The sequence below is a fragment of the Mugil cephalus genome, chromosome 20 (assembly GCF_022458985.1).
Source record: "Mugil cephalus isolate CIBA_MC_2020 chromosome 20, CIBA_Mcephalus_1.1, whole genome shotgun sequence".
In the NCBI taxonomy this organism is placed as follows: domain Eukaryota; kingdom Metazoa; phylum Chordata; class Actinopteri; order Mugiliformes; family Mugilidae; genus Mugil; species Mugil cephalus.
In genome coordinates this window covers 1695796-1713535 of record NC_061789.1, presented here as the reverse complement: position 1 = coordinate 1713535, position 17740 = coordinate 1695796, and the positions used below count along the sequence as shown (strand labels likewise).

Genomic DNA, 17740 nt, shown 5'->3' with positions numbered 1-17740 from the left:
ATAAAAATATAACTTCTCAATTTGACCAAATATTGATTGATTACTTGTGTTTAATTGATAATTTATTTAGTTTTAGTTATTAGTTGGAGTGTGTAGAGGTGGTTCACACCTAAGTACCTGGGTCTATTAAAAATTTACATATTTTTAAAATTTATTATTATTATTAATTTTTATTTTTTTTGCATACACTATTTTCTATTTTATTTTACTAGATATTACATTCTATTGGATAATCTATGGAGTTGTACGCGCTAAAACTCAATTACCCAGAATCCTTTGCGACAACTGACGCGTAACCTGACGACGTGGCCGTTACGTCCTTCTCTCTTCCAGGGGACCGGGTTCATTCAAACCGGATTCAAACCTGATTTAAACCTGACTCAAACACCGGCTTTTTTTTTTCCACAGCCGCTCCTCTCATCCACCGTCCTGCTCCACCTGATCGGGTGTCTCTCTGAAAGCTTTTCACCCCGTCGCCCTGTCACCATGTCCGGGAAAGTTAAGAGCCGGAGCGCCGCGAACTCCGACAAAATCTCTGTCGGCGTGTCCTGCGACGAGCGCATCCTGCGGGATTGTCATCAGCTCTACACGGACCCAGACAGCGGTGAGACATTAAACTACCTCCAAATAATGCTCCACCTTTACTTCTCCAACCTCCAACACGTTTAACGGAAAGTTAACTTAAGCTGCTGCTAGTTTACCACGGCTTAACTAGCCGGCCTAGCACGGGAGGCTAACTAGTAGCCGAGGTGGCTAACAGCTAACTAGTTACTGCATTTTTAAGTTAAAGTGTTATTTAAACTCGTAATAGGCTTTTAAATAACAATAGTCAACCTGAACAGGGGCGTAGCAAGAGATTCTGGGGCCCTACAAGGTGGATTTATGACTTAATTAAAAATAAACAAAAAATAGAGCTAGTGCAGCTGTGGTTTTGTTGTAAAATGATATTTATATATGTATATGTATGAATACATCATTTTTTTTTTACTATGTATTGCTTAGATATTATTATTAGTCTAATCTTAATTTATTTTATCTTTCTTTTCATTCTTGAGAGTGATTTCTATGTGACTGTCAAATTAATCTCAGAGTTGCTGTAGATTCATTTTGATTTTTTTAAAGCCAACGTGTGTCCACATTAATTTGTCCCTGTTGCTACTGAGACAAACTAACTTGACATTGTCCAACCAGAGAAGAGCTGACGCTTCTTATTTCCAGTCTCTCCCAGTGAACAGTGGCTGCAGGAGTGGACACATATTTGCAGCAGCTTTGCCAGCTTGTCTTTGTCTTGGCTTGTCTCCAGCTGTTAGCCACGTTAGCACATGTGCTAGCAGAATCCTAACTAACAAATGCTTGGAAAGAAAACTCCTGCATGCATGAGTGTGATAATGTCCCATGGAGAGGACCAACGTGCTTGGTTCTGCTGCCTGATCAGCTGGTGCTAACGCTAACGCTACTTGGACAAACTGAGACACGTCCACAGTCTTTCTGCTGCAGATGCTTCGCTGGGTTGAAACTTATAATCAGATTAGATCGTGATGACGGACTAATTCCACGATGATGCGTCTTAGTTTGAAGGAGGAAGAGAATAAGAAATAAAGAGGAAACAGTGCTGACTGGGTTTGGGGGAAACGTCCAGTATGTATGAAATGAGTCAGTCTGATTGTTTTTTTTACTTTATTTTAATTTTGCTCAGGGTTGATCACTGTGGCTGAGTCTGTGGGTGTGAAGTTGCTGCCCCCCAGGAAGAAAATCACAGTGATGCTGATGGGAAACCACTCTGCAGGGAAAAGCTCCTTCATCAACTGGTAAATCAATCAATTAATACGTCCTCCTTTTTGGATTAAACTGAAATTAAGTCTGTCTAAAGATGTGCACAAACATGCATGCAACAGCTGTCAAATGACCTCTCCTCCTCTAGGGGGGGCTATAGTCTAATCCAGTCTGTCATTAGGTGAAAGGTGGGCTACTCATGCAGATTTATTTCATAATGAGCTCCTGTCTTTCCTCAGGTACGTGGAGGAGCACATCCAGCGCACAGGAGTGGCCATCGAGACTCAAGGCTTCAGCTTCATCACCAGCGGACGCAAGAGGGAATCTCTCACGGTGAGTTAAACCGAAAAGGAACCTCTATTATTATTATTATTATTATTTTAAGTGGCTCACAGAGACTCGGACCTGACATCTGGTCCACGGACGTCTCTGATCTGCTTCTGGTTTTCTTTTCAGGGAAACGCCACCCTCCACCTGTACCCACACTTCAAGCCTCTGCAGGAGTTTAAAGGTGAGAGTGTCACCATCATGAGTATGAATCTTTTATTATGGTCGACTCTCAACCTTTTTGGGGTCCTGGACTCTCTGCATGTGTTTTTTTTATCTACGCTGTCCTCAGAGTAGATCAAAAAAAATTTGCTTAGCTTCAAGTGCTAACCTGAACATGCAAATGAGTTTCCCATAAAACGTCCCTGCAGAAGTTTCACAGTAAGAGCGTTATTAAGATATGCACGTCCAACTGAAACAGCAGGAGCCTCATCATTTCAAATGGATGCAGACTGTGTTAAATTTGTATTAACAGAGTCAGAGAAAGAGTGAGATCTCTTCATAAAATACAGGAAATTACAAACAAAAACAACAAAATGCCACGGAACAAAATCCTGTTGCCCTCTGTAGTTTAGTTGGATAAAAGTCTCAGTCTCATTTGAGTAAAATAATCCCATTTCTATAAATGTCATATGATGGAAGCTTCTTCATTTAATTCACCGTAATTTGACAAAAATTTGATCCCAGACTTCAGGAAAACATAAATGTCCTCAAGTAGCTTCTGAGTGTCTTTTCAAGTCAGAAAACTTTATTTATCCCATGCAGGAAATTCATCTTACAGCTCCCAGCACCGTAATAATCATTAAATCAGTAATTTGTTAGACACAAAACTCCTGCAAATGTGCAAAAATAAGTATTTGACCAAGGAAAATAATGTAAAAATGTAATAATGAAGCGACAAAGCGCAACCTCCTCATTAAAAGTGGCCTTAACCAGCCTGATAAACTGAAGGGATTAAAGAGCTGATGCAGCGTCAAACACAAATAAATCTCCTTGAATCTCCTGGTCTCAGGTGTTTCCGAGTACCTGAGCACAGAAGTCTGCACGTCGAGGCAGAAGCGTTTCAGCCTGGTGACGTTCGTGGACTCTCCGGGTCTGGTGGACGGCGACATGAAGTATCCGTTCGACGTGGACGAGGTCATCATGTGGCTGGGTGGGTGGAAAGAAACTCAGACATTCTGCCGTGGAGAGAAATAATAATAATAATAATAATAATTATAATGATCCTTCCCATCGGCAGGTGATCTCTGTGACCTGATCCTGGTCTTCTTTGACCCCATGGGTCAGGCTCTGTGTAAACGCACACTCAACATCGTGGAGAGACTGAATGAAAAACACGGAGACCGACTTCGCTTCTACCTGAGCAAAGCCGACGAGGCCGGAGGAGAGTCGGACCGACAGGTAAAAACCTCCTTCCTCTGACGCTTTTAGACGTTAAAAACCGATATTGTATCAGAAGAAATGTTGTCATGTCGATATTTATCCCGAACTCCCACTAGAAATGTGTAAAAACCTAAATATCTCAAATATCTAAAGCTAAAACATCTCATGAGGTGTTTTTTCAGGTGTATTGATCTAAAAGTTTAACGCAAAAGTGCAATAGAAACATTTTTTTTTGGCATTTCGATAACGCAGGAGGTCATGTGACCAGTTCATTTAAAGTTTATCTTCCTCAAAGTGGCTCATTCACAAAACACCTGGAGACGCGTACAAAGCGAAACATGGCTTTTATTTTGAAAAACTGTAATGTAAACAAAGCTAGTGATGATTTAAAGTTCATTAGTTTGTTGTGACGTGGAAATTCTCCAGGAAATAGTTCAGCTTTTTAGCTGATGAAGCTAATTTCCGGATGCATCGACATCAAACATTAAATCAGGCGTAGAAGCAGGAAGTGATGACGTCTGGTTTCTGTCTCAGAGGGTGATGATGCAGATCGTCCAGGAGCTTTGCAAGAGGCCGGGACTCAACAAATGTGGCTTTGACATGCCCACAATCTACATTCCCAACCCCAGCAAGGTCAGAGGTCGCCCTCCTCCTCCTCCTCCTCCTCCTCCTCCTCTTCTTCTTCTTCTGTCCATCCAAATGAGTCTGAATGTGAATGTGTTCCTCAGCCGAGTCGCTGCGTGAACCAGATCGAGGAGGTTTGTCGCACGGTGGAGAAAACCATCAACCAGACGGTGCAGAACACGCTGAACTCCCTGGAGAACGACTGCGAGCTCATCAGCGAGGCCATCGAGGACACGCTGGACAACGACAGGTGAGTACGCTCGGTCCTCATCGTCTCCACAGCTTCATTAAACATTAAACCTTTAAACCTTTAAAGGCCGAGGTTAAGAAGGGACCTCAACCTACTATATGTGTTCTAGTGCTATTTATAAATATAGATTATTATTATTATTATCATCATTCTGTGTTCAGTATCCAAATATTTATCCCTTTAAATAGGTTGGATTCATGTTAATGTGCATTTAAAGAAATTTAAATTTGTGGGAGAAAATTAAAAAAAAAAAAAAAAAAATCATCCAACATGTAATAAATAGAATAAATAAAAATAATATTAAATAAATAAAATAAATAAAAATAAATAATAATAAAAAAAAACCACAAAGAATCAAAATCGCCACCGACAGGAGTTTACAAATAAAAATTAAAACAAATAAAAAAGGATCTGATTGCTGCTAAACAATTTAATTTAGCATTTTATTTTTCTATCTTATTTTTCTTTAATATCTTTATTAATGGCATTATTTTAATTGCTGTATTATCCCATTAGTAGTGTTATGTCTTTCTTTGATAGCTCGTCACACCAATTAATCAAAGTGTCTGTTAAATTACTTAATGAGCATTTTTATTTGTGTATCGTGTAGTTCCACTCTTCCACCACTAGGGTTTTTTGCTTAAATTTACACACTTAATAAATAAATAAAGATAAATTCCAGACTGTGTGTTGGAACGTGCTCACGTTGGATAAATGACCTCAGATCTAAGTTAAGCCTCATTTTTTAGGCTTAAAACCAAAACAAAGAAGCTATAAAACACTAATAAATTACACAACCAGGCCAACGGAGGCGCTAATGAAGCCAGGGAGTCGGTTCTTATCCCAGGACTGGTCCTAGGTTTGATCCGGGCCGAGCCAATAGAACCCACAGGAGATAAACAGAAAAATTACATGAGAGAATAACTTGTGTTCCTAATTTATCCAGTTTTATTCAGAGAAATGAACAGAACCCAGACAAACATGAGCCTGAATTACACTGATTTATATTGAGACAGTTTGTTATTTAAAGGATAAATCCTCGTGTTTTCTAAGCTCTTCAGAACCTCAGGGACGTTCTACGTTTTGTTATATTCCTAAAGTAATTCTCATTCTGATTATTTACGTCTTAAACTTGACCCCTGATGGTTCTAAAGAGAACAGAACAGTTTAACCTGGAGAGACGTGGACTCTTCTCTGTTGTCTCCGTTGTCTCGCAGACAGACGTCCTCTCAGAACCGGAGGTCTCGCTGTAAGAGCTGCTTCCTGACTCTCCTGGGGTTCTGCGTCCCGCTCTGCCTCATGGCCTTAGTGGTTCTGGGTTCCATGTCCCACGAGTTCCTGCAGGCGTCGCTGGGACACGAGGGTCTGGAGGCTCTGAAGCTCTACGTGGTGAGTCCTGTCTGCGCCCGGTCTGATGGTTCTCCTGGTTCCACATTGGTTCTATACTGGTTCCACGTTGGTTCCACACTGGTTCTACATTGGTTCTAAGCTGGTTCCACGTTGGTTCTATGCTGGTTCCACATTGGTTCCACACTGGTTCCACATTGGTTCTATGCTGGTTCTATTCTGGTTCCACGTTGGTTCTATACTAGTTCCACATTGGTTCTATGCTGGTTCTATGCTGGTTCCACATTGGTTCCACACTGGTTCCACACTGGTTCCACATTGGTTCTATGCTGGTTCTATGCTGGTTCCACGTTGGTTCTATGCTAGTTCCACGTTGGTTCTATGCTGGTTCCATGCTGGTTCCACATTGGTTCTATGCTGGTTCTATGCTAGTTCCACGTTGGTTCTATGCTGGTTCCACACTGGTTCCACATTGGTTCTATGCTGGTTCTATGCTGGTTCCACGTTGGTTCTATGCTAGTTCCACGTTGGTTCTATGCTGGTTCCATGCTGGTTCCACATTGGTTCTATGCTGGTTCTATGCTGGTTCCACGTTGGTTCTATGTTGATTGCACGTTGGGTTCAAACTGGTTTCAAACATTTAAGCATTTATTTATCATATTTATTTAATATTTTCTCTTCTCATCATTTAATTTTCTCAGTATTTTATTTTTTTATCTTTTATCATATTATATTTTGGACGTTGAACGCAGCCACTCGTCTTTTAACTGGGTAAAAATCTAATTACGCCAGTAATTTCTGTCCTCCCTACACAGGCTTTATTACTAGTTTTTAAGAGTCTGAATGGTCCGTCTCCCCAGAACTCTAGTTAAAAAAAGATCCAGTTTTCCTTTGTCCGTCTGGTACATGTGAAGAAATTGATGAATTGACTCTTTTAGCTGATGTTTGTTTATTTGCTGTTGTTTTCCAGGAGCCTGTAGCGAACTTAACTAAGTCGATGCCGATGGAGCAGCAGCTCTACGTCTACGGGGGACTCGTCCTTCTCTCCTTCCTCCTGCTCCTCATCTCTCGCTTCTCCTTCAGGTAGTTACTCCCTCATCTGTACGACTGGTAACGTATTAATGTAAGTAAGATGGTTTGGAGGAGGATGAACCAGGGAGACGTTTATCTGCTACCGTGGAATAAATGAGGCTTTAAGGCTCTTTTTTCTAATTTCAGCTTTTATTCGATGTGCATTGTTTATTTCTCCACGGTATTTGGGATTAGATTTTGAAAAACAAACAAAAACAAACAATGTCCTCATATGTGGACACTGGGATTATTTCATTATTTAGATTGTAAAGAATTATAAATACTCCTCAAACGAGTTCCTGCTAATTAGCGACGTCGTAGCTGATAAAATCTGCATTAATAAGCGCAAATAAACAAGTTTTAGCTTTTCCTACCACTAGGTGGCAGACTTAAAGCGTCCACTAATGAGGACAATGGGTTTAAATGAAGCAGAATAAGCTGCAATAAAACCTAAAACTTAACGTCCCCATATGAGGACGCAGGGACTCAGGAGGTTAATGGGTCAAAAAAAAAATTGTTTACAAATTATTGACGTATAAAGACAACGATTACAACTTCTGCCACTAGAGGGCAGAATAATTAATTCTCTTTCGTTTGGATTTTCTTTTACTGACTCCTTAAAAAATTATTTATACTTTTTGTGACATTTTTTCTTTTGTGCCGTGACATTTTTCCGATGTAAAATAAAATATGTTCCGTGGTTCAAGAAAGTTTGGGAAACACTGTTTTACTGGATTCAATTCATGCACTTTATTTATCCCTGAGAGGCAATTTAAAAAAAGGAACATTATATCTAATCAAATATAATGTTTGACAGCAAAGACAGACGTCAGGTTTATATATTTGTGTCTTTTCAGAAGGAGCTGCAGTTATTATTTATCATTTATTATTATTATTATTATTATTGTTAATGATAAATCTGATTTTCTTTCCTTCTAGGACTCGACCGACTCTTTCGGGGAAACAGAAGCGGCAGCTGCAGGAGAAGCTTGAATACGTCCAGGAGGTCGTCAAGACCAAGAAGGTGAGAGTCTGTGTTAAATAAATAATAATAAATATAATAAATATCCTGTTTATTAACGGTGTGTGTGTTGTGTCCCTGTAGAAGAAGCTGTATGAAGAGTATCTGCGGCAAAGTGTCAGCGACCAGGACATGGAGCTTTAGAGACGATTCTCACTCTGCGGTTTATTTTTGTTGGAAACACACGGATCCTTTCAGATCCTGTTTGTCTGTTATTTGTTACCTCCAGGTACAAATGGTTCAACTACATCACTCGGGACTGATCACTTAACTTGAAGCATTTATACCTATAAATCCTGTGCCTCTTTTCTTCTCAAACCACTATATGATATTTAACCTTTCCAGACTATTTATAGCTTCACTTCACAAGAGAAACTGTATTTTGGTTTAGTGGCATCGAGCGTCACCGGCTCTTTTTTTTATACCGAACTCTGATACTCGGAGACGTTTTTGTGTCTCGCATCATGAACACGAACGCAGCACTTTCCAGCATCAAACCTGTTACCAGAGACCAACGTTTTGTATTTTCTTTCTACCATCGTGACCATGTTTTAATAAGAACTCGATTAAATAAAAAGATGTTCAGTACAAGAACGGCTCAGATGAATGTTTCTTATTATTTTATTTTATTATTTTTATCTGTTATATTACTATTTTCTGCTTTTTCTTCTCATTATTATATTATTACTTTTTTAGTATTGCTCTTTCAATTTTCTCATTTTCATCTTCTCTTTTGTTATTATTTTTATTATTATCCTATTAATAGCATTATTGAATATTACTGTTATTATTTGTCATATTTTGTTATTTATCTTATTTAATTTTCTTGTCTCTTCTTTTTCTTCTGCGCTTTTAATTATCTTATTCTTAATATTGTTTTTTATTTTCTTATCATCTTCAGTTATTGTCTTGGTATAATCATTTTATTTATTTGTTAATTTATTATATTTTGTCTTATTTAATTTTCTTAATATTTATATTTTCTTTTATTATCTTTTATTGTATTATCTTAATATATTATTGTCCTATCAATGTTATTTATTCAACATCCTTCGTGATTTTTTTAAGACACGAGAGGCAGAAAAAAGACGAGAATCAAACAAAAGTAAAAATAAATTCGATTTAATTCAATGGTTTTATGGTGAAATATCTCTGTATTGAATCAGATGATCAGTTTTGACCCTGTGTTATCTGGTTTTCTTATTTATTATTATTTATCATATATTTACTATTATCTGATTTATTATTCTTAGTATTGTTATTTTTTTTTTAATTTTTAATTTTAAAAAAATATGTGAAATCTACCCAGACACATCAAGTTTATTAACATCAACATTTAAGAATTAAATATTAAACCATACTTTCAGTGATTGTGATCAAAACTTAATTAGACTGAATCCAAAAAGCTATTGGAGCAGGAACATCCATAAAACAAATGAGACAAGGATATATATATTAATTTAATATGTATTGAGTAAAACATTCTGAATTACTGTGTCTAATGTTTGGCTCTGGTCTCTGGTGTTTGTCGCCCCCTGGTGGTTTGTCTTTGCTCGCTACTGTTTTTGTTAATAAAGTTTATTTAAATAAAAAAACACAGCGAGGCATTTACAGGAAGGATGTTGACGTGTTTCCGTAGGCTTTAGACCGGGGTAACTTGTTTCCTGAAGTTTTTAACTTTCACACCAAACTCCTGGAGCTTGTTGGAGGATTGTAGAAGGATTGTAGCCGGATTTCTTTGGGGTTTTACGGCTTTTTGTTTCCCTCTGAGCCTCTGATGGATGGAGCCGCCATACGAGAAGATGAGCTCCAAGAATGGAGACACAGGTAAAAAACAAAAAAACAAAAACAAAACAAAAACACTTTAATCTGCTTCACTGCTCCTCGTCACCGCCTTACAACCTCAATTTAAGCGACTGTTAACCATGTTTTTTGTCCTCTAAGGTGAAACGTGACTTATTAGCATCGTAGAAACGAACTGTCGATGGTGCGAAAAGTTTCAATTTTAATCGGTTTTCGTTTCACTATTTTATCATTTACTTTTTGCTTTTAAACCCTTTATAACACTATTAAGATGCTACACCACCAATTAAAAGTATTTAAAGTTTTTTTTTTAATATATATGTATTAAATTACCCATAATTCCCCTGGTTCATGCCTTTTTATTAATGTAATTAAACAACATTTCACACAGTTTAATCTGTAGCAGATTATTTCTATTTATTTAAGAAATAAACATTTCCCCCTCAAATTTAGAGGTGGATTAAAAACAAATGAAATTCGAAAGTCTGAAAGCCTTAAAAGCTCTTAAATATGAGCATATTTCACTTTATTTACTGTCTCAGCCCCTCAGACTCTGGCCTGTTATGTTTCTGTTCCTCTTTGTTGGGATGTCACACATTTAGTTATTCTGAAAGTAACTGTGGGTCTGATTTTTCTTATTTTCCGTACTTAGTGTATGTGTTAAGTTTGACCCATAATGATCTTAAAAAGTCTTAAATTAAACCCTGTTAAATGGCGCCTCTCAGTAAACAAGTGTAATTATTTGTCTTTAAAAGCTCTGTGAGACTTTTATTTCAGTAAATTTAGCTCCTCGGCTTTGAAAATGTTTCAGCTGACACATGTTTACAGTAAACAGAGGCCTTATCTTAGCTTAGCTTAGCTTAGCACGTACACGTCTCAAATAAATCATTTCAGCTGTAAAATGAAGCAGGTTGAAGGTGTTTAACGTCTCTAAATATATGATTAAAATAAGCGTTTTGCTTCGTGTTTAATGACTTTTCCCAATTTACTCAGCCATAAAATATGTTCTTATTCTTTATCATAGCAGTTTTTCATAATAGAGAACAAGAGAGAAGAAGAATATGAGTTTAAAAATGATATAAAGCCACTTAAACTTATCTCTTATTCCAGTTTAAGGTCAATCAGTGAGATTATTCTGGATGGATGTTTGTTTTATCTGAAACGCTATTTAGTGAGTCAACAAACAAGCAGAAAGTACCTGACACATAAACCTGGGAAAATGTTTTAATTATAATAATTTTTTAGAGGTTTAAATTGAAGGATAGAAAATGTCACAGTCGTCCTCAGATCCTCAGGTTTTATATTAGTTTACAAGTAGAACGCAGACTAAATGTTTGTCCTGTGCAGCCATTAATGTTCAGTCTGTCTGTTTATCTACTTGAAAGGACGTAACGTGCACATTACAACTTTTACTTCTCGTGACCGGTGTGTTTGTGTGGTTTTCAGAGGTGAGCCTGCAGGCCGAGCTAGCCGAGTGCCGAGCTCAGGTGGAGCACTGGCAGGGCATGGCGACGATCTGCGAGCTCAGCAAACAGGAGGAAATGGCCGAGCTGCAGAAACAATATGATCAAGAGATCCAGTCTCTGCAGGAGGCGCTCAGAGGTCAGCGTCTGGGTTTTATGTTGCACGTGGACTAATCTTTTTTACAAAGAAGTTAGAATAGAACAGAATAGACTTTATCGTCATTGTTCATCTCAGAATACCACAAACAAACCTGGAGAGAGCATCTCACTTCCACTGCAATAACAACATGTATAAATAATGTAGAGGAGAAATAAAAACACTAAAAAAAACATAATTTTGCGATGCATTTTGTATGAAACGCGCTGTATAAATAAAGTTTGATTTGATTGGACTGTTTCCAGAGACGGCCGCTCAGTACGAGGCCAGGATCTCCGTCCTTCAGTCCCAACCTGTGGAGTGGAGGAGAGCCGGTGGACAGAACATGGTCAGCCTGCAACTTTTACTTAAATATATTTATATATATAAAAAGTGTTTTGGACCTGGTTCCACTTTGTGTTTCCTCTGTTAGATCAGCGGAAGGAGGGGCAGGGTGGAGGAGGTCTCCAGGAACGAATCCCCGACCCACAGCAGCCTGGCGGAAGACGAGACGCCGATGGAGAGGACCAGCGTCCAGCCGGCCGAGCTGGAGGCGGAGGCCGAGGGCGCCGCCCTGACCACCGAGGGCTATTTTTCACTACGCAACTGCGACTCGGCCTCGTTGTCGTCCTTCTCCATGGACACGCCCTCCCTGCCCAGGAAACGCGCTCAGGAAGACACGGACTCTCTGGTCTCCACGGGGACACTGGTCCCTGAAGCCATCTACCTGCCCCCCCCGGGACACCGGCTGGTCACACACGGAGACTGGGACGCTCTGAACGCTCAGGTCTGAACCTGGTTTAATTAGAACTGGCTTAATTGGAAGTGGTTTAATTGGAAGTGGTTTAATTGGAGCTGGTTTAATTGGAGCCGGTTTAATTGGAGCCGGTTTAATTGGTGCCAGTTTAATTGGAGCTGGCTCAATTAGAACTGGTTTAATTAGAGGTGGTTTAATTGGAGCTGGTTTAATTGGAGCCGGTTTAATTGGAGCCGACTTAATTGGAACTGGTTTAGTTGGAGCCAGTTTAATTGGAGCTGGCTCAATTAGAACTGGTTTAATTAGAGGTGGTTTAATTGGAGCTGGTTTAATTGGAGCTAGTTTAATTAGGGCTGGTTTAATTGGAGCTGGCTTAATTAGAACTGGTTTAATTGGAGCCAGTTTAATTGGAGCTGGCTCAATTAGAACTGGTTTAATTGGAGCCGGTTTAATTGGAGCTGGTTTTATTGGAGCCAGTTTAATTGGAGCTGGCTCAATTAGAACTGGTTTAATTGGAGCTGGTTTAATTGGAGCTGGTTTAATTGGAGCCGGTTTAATTGGAGCCGGTTTAATTGGAGCTGTTATAATTATAGGTGGTTTAATTGGAGCCGGTTTAGTTGGAGCTGGTATAATTGGAGCCGGGTTTAATTGGAGCCAGTTTAATTGGAGCTGGTTTAATTGGAGCCGGTTTAATAAGAGCCGGTTTAATTGGAGCCGGTTTTAAAGACGTTTCTCTGATATGTCGCCGTTATTGTCTTCGTGCAGGTGTCGGATCTACGAGGGGAAGTGAGTCGGCTTCAGGCTGAGAAGGAGGAGCTGGAGAAGGAGCTGGACACACAGACCAAGCACACACAGAAACAGGTGAGATGAACCAACCAGGAAACAGAGGTTTCTCTAATGAGGGGCTGATGGAAATGGAAAGTAACAGTAACATTACTGACTATTCACTTCCCAGTAAAAGGAGGAAAACAGATATTCAGATATGACGTCCTACGTCTTGGTTTCATGTGGAGCAATGTGTTTTTTCTCAACTTTCCAATCTGTAGTTATGTCTTGAAAAAGTAAAAAATTCAGATTTAAATCAATGGTTTTATGGTGAAATTATCTCTGTATTGAATCAGATGATCAGTTTTGACCCTGAGTCCTGGTCTTCATCTGTGTGTTTGTGTGTTTGTATGTTTGTATGTTCAGGTGTCCATGCTCCAGTCTCAGGTCCAGACCTCAGAGAGTCTCCTCCAGGATGTACAGAAATCTTTTAGCCAATCTCAGAACGCGGTGGAGAGTCAGCTGGTGAGACCACGCAAACTAATCTGTTATTAATTAAACCAGGAACCAGTTTAATTCTGACTGGGTTCAGACCATAGACTGTATATAAAGATGGAGTCTACACGTCCTGTCACCCTAACCCCGGGGTTGACTTCCCAGAATGCCATGTTGCTGGAGTTAAACCTCTGGAGTCACATGACCAAGTCGACGTAGCAAATGACTATTTATTCTAAATAATGGGTGTTTGGTGCACAGAGAAAACGCTAGCAAGAGGAGAGAGCTAGCAAGAGGAGAGAGCTAGCAAGAGGAGAGAGCTAGCAAGAAGAGAGAGCTAGCAAGAGCAAGAGAAGGAGCTAGCAAGAGCAAAGAGCTAGCAAGAGGGAGAGCTAGCAAGAGGGAGGGCTAGCAAGAAGAGAGAGCTAGCAAGAGAGAGAGCTAGCAAGAGCAAGATGGAGAGCTAGCAAGAGGAGAGAGCTAGCAACAGAGCTACCAAGAAGAGAGCTAGCAAGAAGAGAGAGCTAGCAAGAAGAGAGAGCTAGCAAGAGCAAGAGGGAGAGCTAGCAAGAACAAAGAGCTAGCAAGAGGAGAGAGCTAGCAAGAAAAGAGAGCTAGCAAGAGGAGAGAGCTAGCAAGAGGGAGAGCTAGCAAGAGAGAGAGAGCTAGCAAGAAACAAGAGCTAGCAAGAGGGAGAGCTAGCAAGAGCAAAGAGCTAGCAAGAGGAGAGAGCTAGCAAGAGGAGAGAGCTAGCAAGAGGGAGAGCTAGCAAGAAAAGAGAGCTAGCAAGAGGAGAGAGCTAGCAAGAGACAAGAGCTAGCAAGAAGAGAGAGCTAGCAAGAGACAAGAGCTAGCAAGAAGAGAGAGCTAGCAATAAGAGAGCTAGCAAGAGGGAGAGCTAGCAAGAGAAGAGAGCTAGCAAGAGGAGAGAGTTAGCAAGAGAGAGCTAGCAAGAAAAGAGAGCTAGCAAGAGGAGAGAGCTAGCAAGAGGAGAGAGCTAGCAAGAAGAGAGCTAGCAAGAGAAGAGAGCTAGCAAGAGAAGAGAGCTAGCAAGAGGAGAGAGCTAGCAAGAGGAGAGAGTTAGCAAGAAAAGAGAGCTAGCAAGAAAAGAGAGCTAGCAAGAGGAGAGAGCTAGCAAGAGGAGAGAGCTAGCAATAAGAGAGCTAGCAAGAGAGAGAGCTAGCTAGCTTCAAATGACAGAGAAAAAAAAAAAGCTCCTTTCCAGTTGGTCCCATCAACCAATCAGGAAGTGACGTGTCGACTGTTGCTAAGGAAGAGTTTGCGGTCGAGTGTTAAAACGTGTTAAATGTGTGTTTGTTGTGGTCCAGGCAGAGTTGTCCCTGTTCCAGAAGAAGATGTCCACCGAGTTGTCCAGACTGAAGGGACAGAAGACGTCGGAGGAGCAGGAGGAGGAGGCGCAGCAGGAGGAGGACGTCCCCTCCTTCACCTCCATGCTGCATGTACTGGTTCTCATTCACACCACATCAGATTCTCCTCCTCTTCATTCTTCTTCTTCTTCTTCTTCTTCTTCACCTCGTTCCTGTTATCTATCTCGTTTCCACGGTAACGGTTCACCTCCTTCACCCTGTTCCTCTCTGACCTGCAGGGGGCGCACTGCGAGGAGCGTCTCCGCATCGAGATCGTCAACCTGCGGGAGGAGCTGGACTCCAGGAAGGAGGAGAACGGTGGGAGGGTTATTTTATTATTTCACTGATATGATATTAATTCTTTTTGTCGACTCTCTTGACTCCGACTCTTCTCTCTTCCTGTTTCTACTCGGACACTTTTAGAAGTTTTAGAAGGTGAGTGATCGATTCTTTTTTTAATTTATCACAACACATCACACCCACGACTCGTTGTTGTTTTTTTTTTTTTTCATGGAGGTTTTTTGTCGCGTCCCGTGTTTCCAGTGCAGTTTTCCAGCCTGAAGACGGAGACGGAGCGGATCCAAGGCGCCAAGGAGCAGAGGGAGGCGGAGCTTCTGGCCTGCCGCAGGGAAATGGACGCCCTGCGGGTGGCGCTGTCTCACGTACGGAGCACGAACAAGACACTGAGCGCTGAGAAAGTGAGTCTGAGCCACTGGTATTCAGCTAACATTTAAAGAGGTTCAGTTAGCTTTACAAATGAATGACGTTTGAAGCTAACCTAGCCTTATGCTAGCCTTATGCTAGCCTTATGCTGGCATTATGCTAGCTAGTTAAGTAGAATAAAGGCTTAAAAAATAGCAGCTAGCATCATATATACTATGAAACCCATGTGTGCATGTAATTAACTAGTTACTACTAAGTTATTATAGCTAGCGCGCTAATGCTATAATGACATTACTATCGGTCTGGATTGGCTCATTTAAGATATTTAAAGGAAGTAGATGCTGCGATATTTAAGTGAGGACCTTTTACATATAAATAACATTTATAGGAACGTTAATGTATTTATTTATACATAGATTTACACTGTAGAATCTCACCTCTGATGTAGCAAACATGGCGCCCAACTTTATTGACAAACTCATCAGTCTCACTAACATGAAAACATAACATCTCTGTGATTTAGGGGAGTTTTCTTTTTACTTTTTTCGAGACTTGATTGATTTGCAGCTTTTTTTCTGTCTCTTGTGGCTTAATATTTTCTGAAGGATGTGCAATAAATCAAAGTGTGGACGGATGTTCGGGTGCGAAGTCGAGATGTTGCTGAATTATTAATGAAATCATTAAATCAACCATTAACGTGTTCATAAGGTGGAGCTGATTTAATTGCTTCCAGGTTGTTGGTAATTTCTCTAATATATTTTTATCATCCATTATAATTTGCAAAGTAATTAAAACCGTGGAGTGAGGAGGGAAGTAGCAGAGCCGTTAAAAAACAACTGATCGTAATTTAGAGTATAAAACACATTTAGTTTATTTATCCCGTGTGAAAGAACCACATATGTTGTTCTGATATAAATTAATCTAAATTTGAACTCTGCGTCTCTCAGGCGGCTCTGAACCAACAGAGTCTGGAGCTTCGGAGTCAAGTGATCAGCCTCCGGTCTCAGCTGGACACGAGTCAGTCGGTCCAGAGGGACTTCGTCCAGCTCTCACAGTCACTACAGGTGAGGAGGAGGAGGAGGATATACAGTATATTTATATATGTATATGTACTGTATGTGTTTATATGTGTATCCCTCATCATATGATTGTGTTCGGTCTCCATGGAAACCGCCTCTTCTCCTCGTCAGGTGAAGCTGGAGTTGATTCGTCAGGCTGAGAGTCTGGAACAAGTCAGAAAGATCCTGGAGGAGGAGGAGGTGGAGGAGGTGGTGGAGGAGGGGGAGGGAGGAGGAGGAGTAAAAGTTTCTCCTCCCGCAGACGCTTTGTGAGTTTCAGGAACTTTCAGGAACCAAAGAATCAACTCCCTCCTCCCGGACTCTTTTGTTCCTCGTGACACTGGAAACACTCGTGGACAAGAAACGTGACCAAACCACATTTATTCCTCCACTAATATAAATATACTGTTTATAGTAAAACACTCAACTGTCCAACACTTGATTTTGCACTCTGTCCTCAATTAATCCTTTTAAATCCTTTGTAAACTCCATTGAATTATTATTATCATTATTATTATTATTATTATTATTATTACATATCTGTCTTTAACATTCCTGTATTTACTTTACCTTAGATGATGATTGTGGGTTAAAGTAAAGAAATTACATCTTGGTTTGTCTTGATGAACTCATTCTTTAACCTTTTTAGTTCAGAATCAAATACGATGAAGACGAGAACTAAAACGATTATTTCAGCTTTTATTTCTTACTTGTTTCATTAGTGTCAGTTTTTTTGGTTTAATCTTAGTCCCAGTCAGAAGGAAACGAGTCACATTTTTATCTTTCATGCATTTAGTCAACATTTTATTTATTTATAAAAACCTTTAGACATAATTTAATTAAGCATATACACCGATCAGCCACATCATTAAAACCACTGACAGGAGAAGTGAAAATTTATAACTAAGTAAATTGAGGTTTTTTTTTGATGACCCCAACTATTTAAGACAGAGGAAGCTAACAGTTAGCATGGGTATGTGACCAGATTTTCCCTATTTGTGCTAAGCTAAATGGCTAACTGTCATCAGATTCATATTATTAAACCATAGACTAGAAAAAAAAGAGATGATAGCTCCTCTTAAAGTGAAGCAAACAGTTGTATATTAGAGAGAATCTGTCCAACCAGGGAATGTAGCGTCTGATCTGTCCCTCTATGCTGATTGGTTCTGAGCTGGTCAAGTGTTTCATGGGCGCCATGTTGGATCCATCTAACCAGTATTCACCCATAGAGAAGTGGCAACAACAGAGAATAAAGTTGGATTAAAAGGTAAAATATGCCACAGTGCTCAGCCTACGGCTCCAGCACAGGATCAGGAAAACACGGAGGAAACTCCACCGTTTCCCCAGTGAACAAACACAGAGAAAGTTATGGAGCAGAAGATTAAAAGGAAGAACTGGATGTCAGCTGGTTTCTCTCTATTATGTGATGAGGTAAAT

General features: G+C 40.0%; 2 protein-coding genes across 2 annotated transcripts; both read left to right on the top strand.

Annotated features, from left to right (window-relative positions):
- The first annotated feature begins 322 nt into the window (after positions 1-322).
- Positions 323-8390, top strand: si:ch211-11k18.4. The gene is made up of 12 exons (XM_047572949.1): positions 323-604; positions 1697-1808; positions 2013-2106; positions 2230-2284; positions 3113-3253; positions 3341-3501; positions 4018-4116; positions 4212-4357; positions 5575-5746; positions 6675-6787; positions 7715-7799; positions 7881-8390. The coding sequence occupies exons 1-12, from the start codon at positions 487-489 to the stop codon at positions 7938-7940; spliced, it is 1356 nt and encodes a 451-aa protein (XP_047428905.1). The 5' UTR covers positions 323-486; the 3' UTR covers positions 7941-8390.
- A 1019-nt stretch (positions 8391-9409) lies between these two features.
- rabep2 (rabaptin, RAB GTPase binding effector protein 2) lies at positions 9410-16916 on the top strand. The gene is made up of 12 exons (XM_047571668.1): positions 9410-9623; positions 11046-11201; positions 11465-11547; positions 11632-11985; positions 12721-12816; positions 13147-13245; positions 14544-14675; positions 14822-14900; positions 15006-15017; positions 15126-15280; positions 16193-16309; positions 16436-16916. Exons 1-12 carry the CDS (start codon positions 9578-9580, stop codon positions 16574-16576), a joined length of 1470 nt encoding a protein of 489 aa, XP_047427624.1. The 5' UTR covers positions 9410-9577; the 3' UTR covers positions 16577-16916.
- Positions 16917-17740: the final 824 nt, after the last annotated feature.

Coding starts and splice junctions, on each gene's coding strand:
- rabep2 (XM_047571668.1), top strand. CDS start 9,578: ATGGAGCCGCCATACGAGAAGATGAGCTCCAAGAATGGAGACACAG. Junction 11,986..12,720: donor GGGACGCTCTGAACGCTCAG/GTCTGAACCTGG, acceptor GTCTTCGTGCAG/GTGTCGGATCTACGAGGGGA. Junction 13,246..14,543: donor ACGCGGTGGAGAGTCAGCTG/GTGAGACCACGC, acceptor GTTGTGGTCCAG/GCAGAGTTGTCCCTGTTCCA.
- si:ch211-11k18.4 (XM_047572949.1), top strand. CDS start 487: ATGTCCGGGAAAGTTAAGAGCCGGAGCGCCGCGAACTCCGACAAAATC. Junction 4,358..5,574: donor GACACGCTGGACAACGACAG/GTGAGTACGCTC, acceptor GTTGTCTCGCAG/ACAGACGTCCTCTCAGAACC. Junction 5,747..6,674: donor AGGCTCTGAAGCTCTACGTG/GTGAGTCCTGTC, acceptor GTTGTTTTCCAG/GAGCCTGTAGCGAACTTAAC.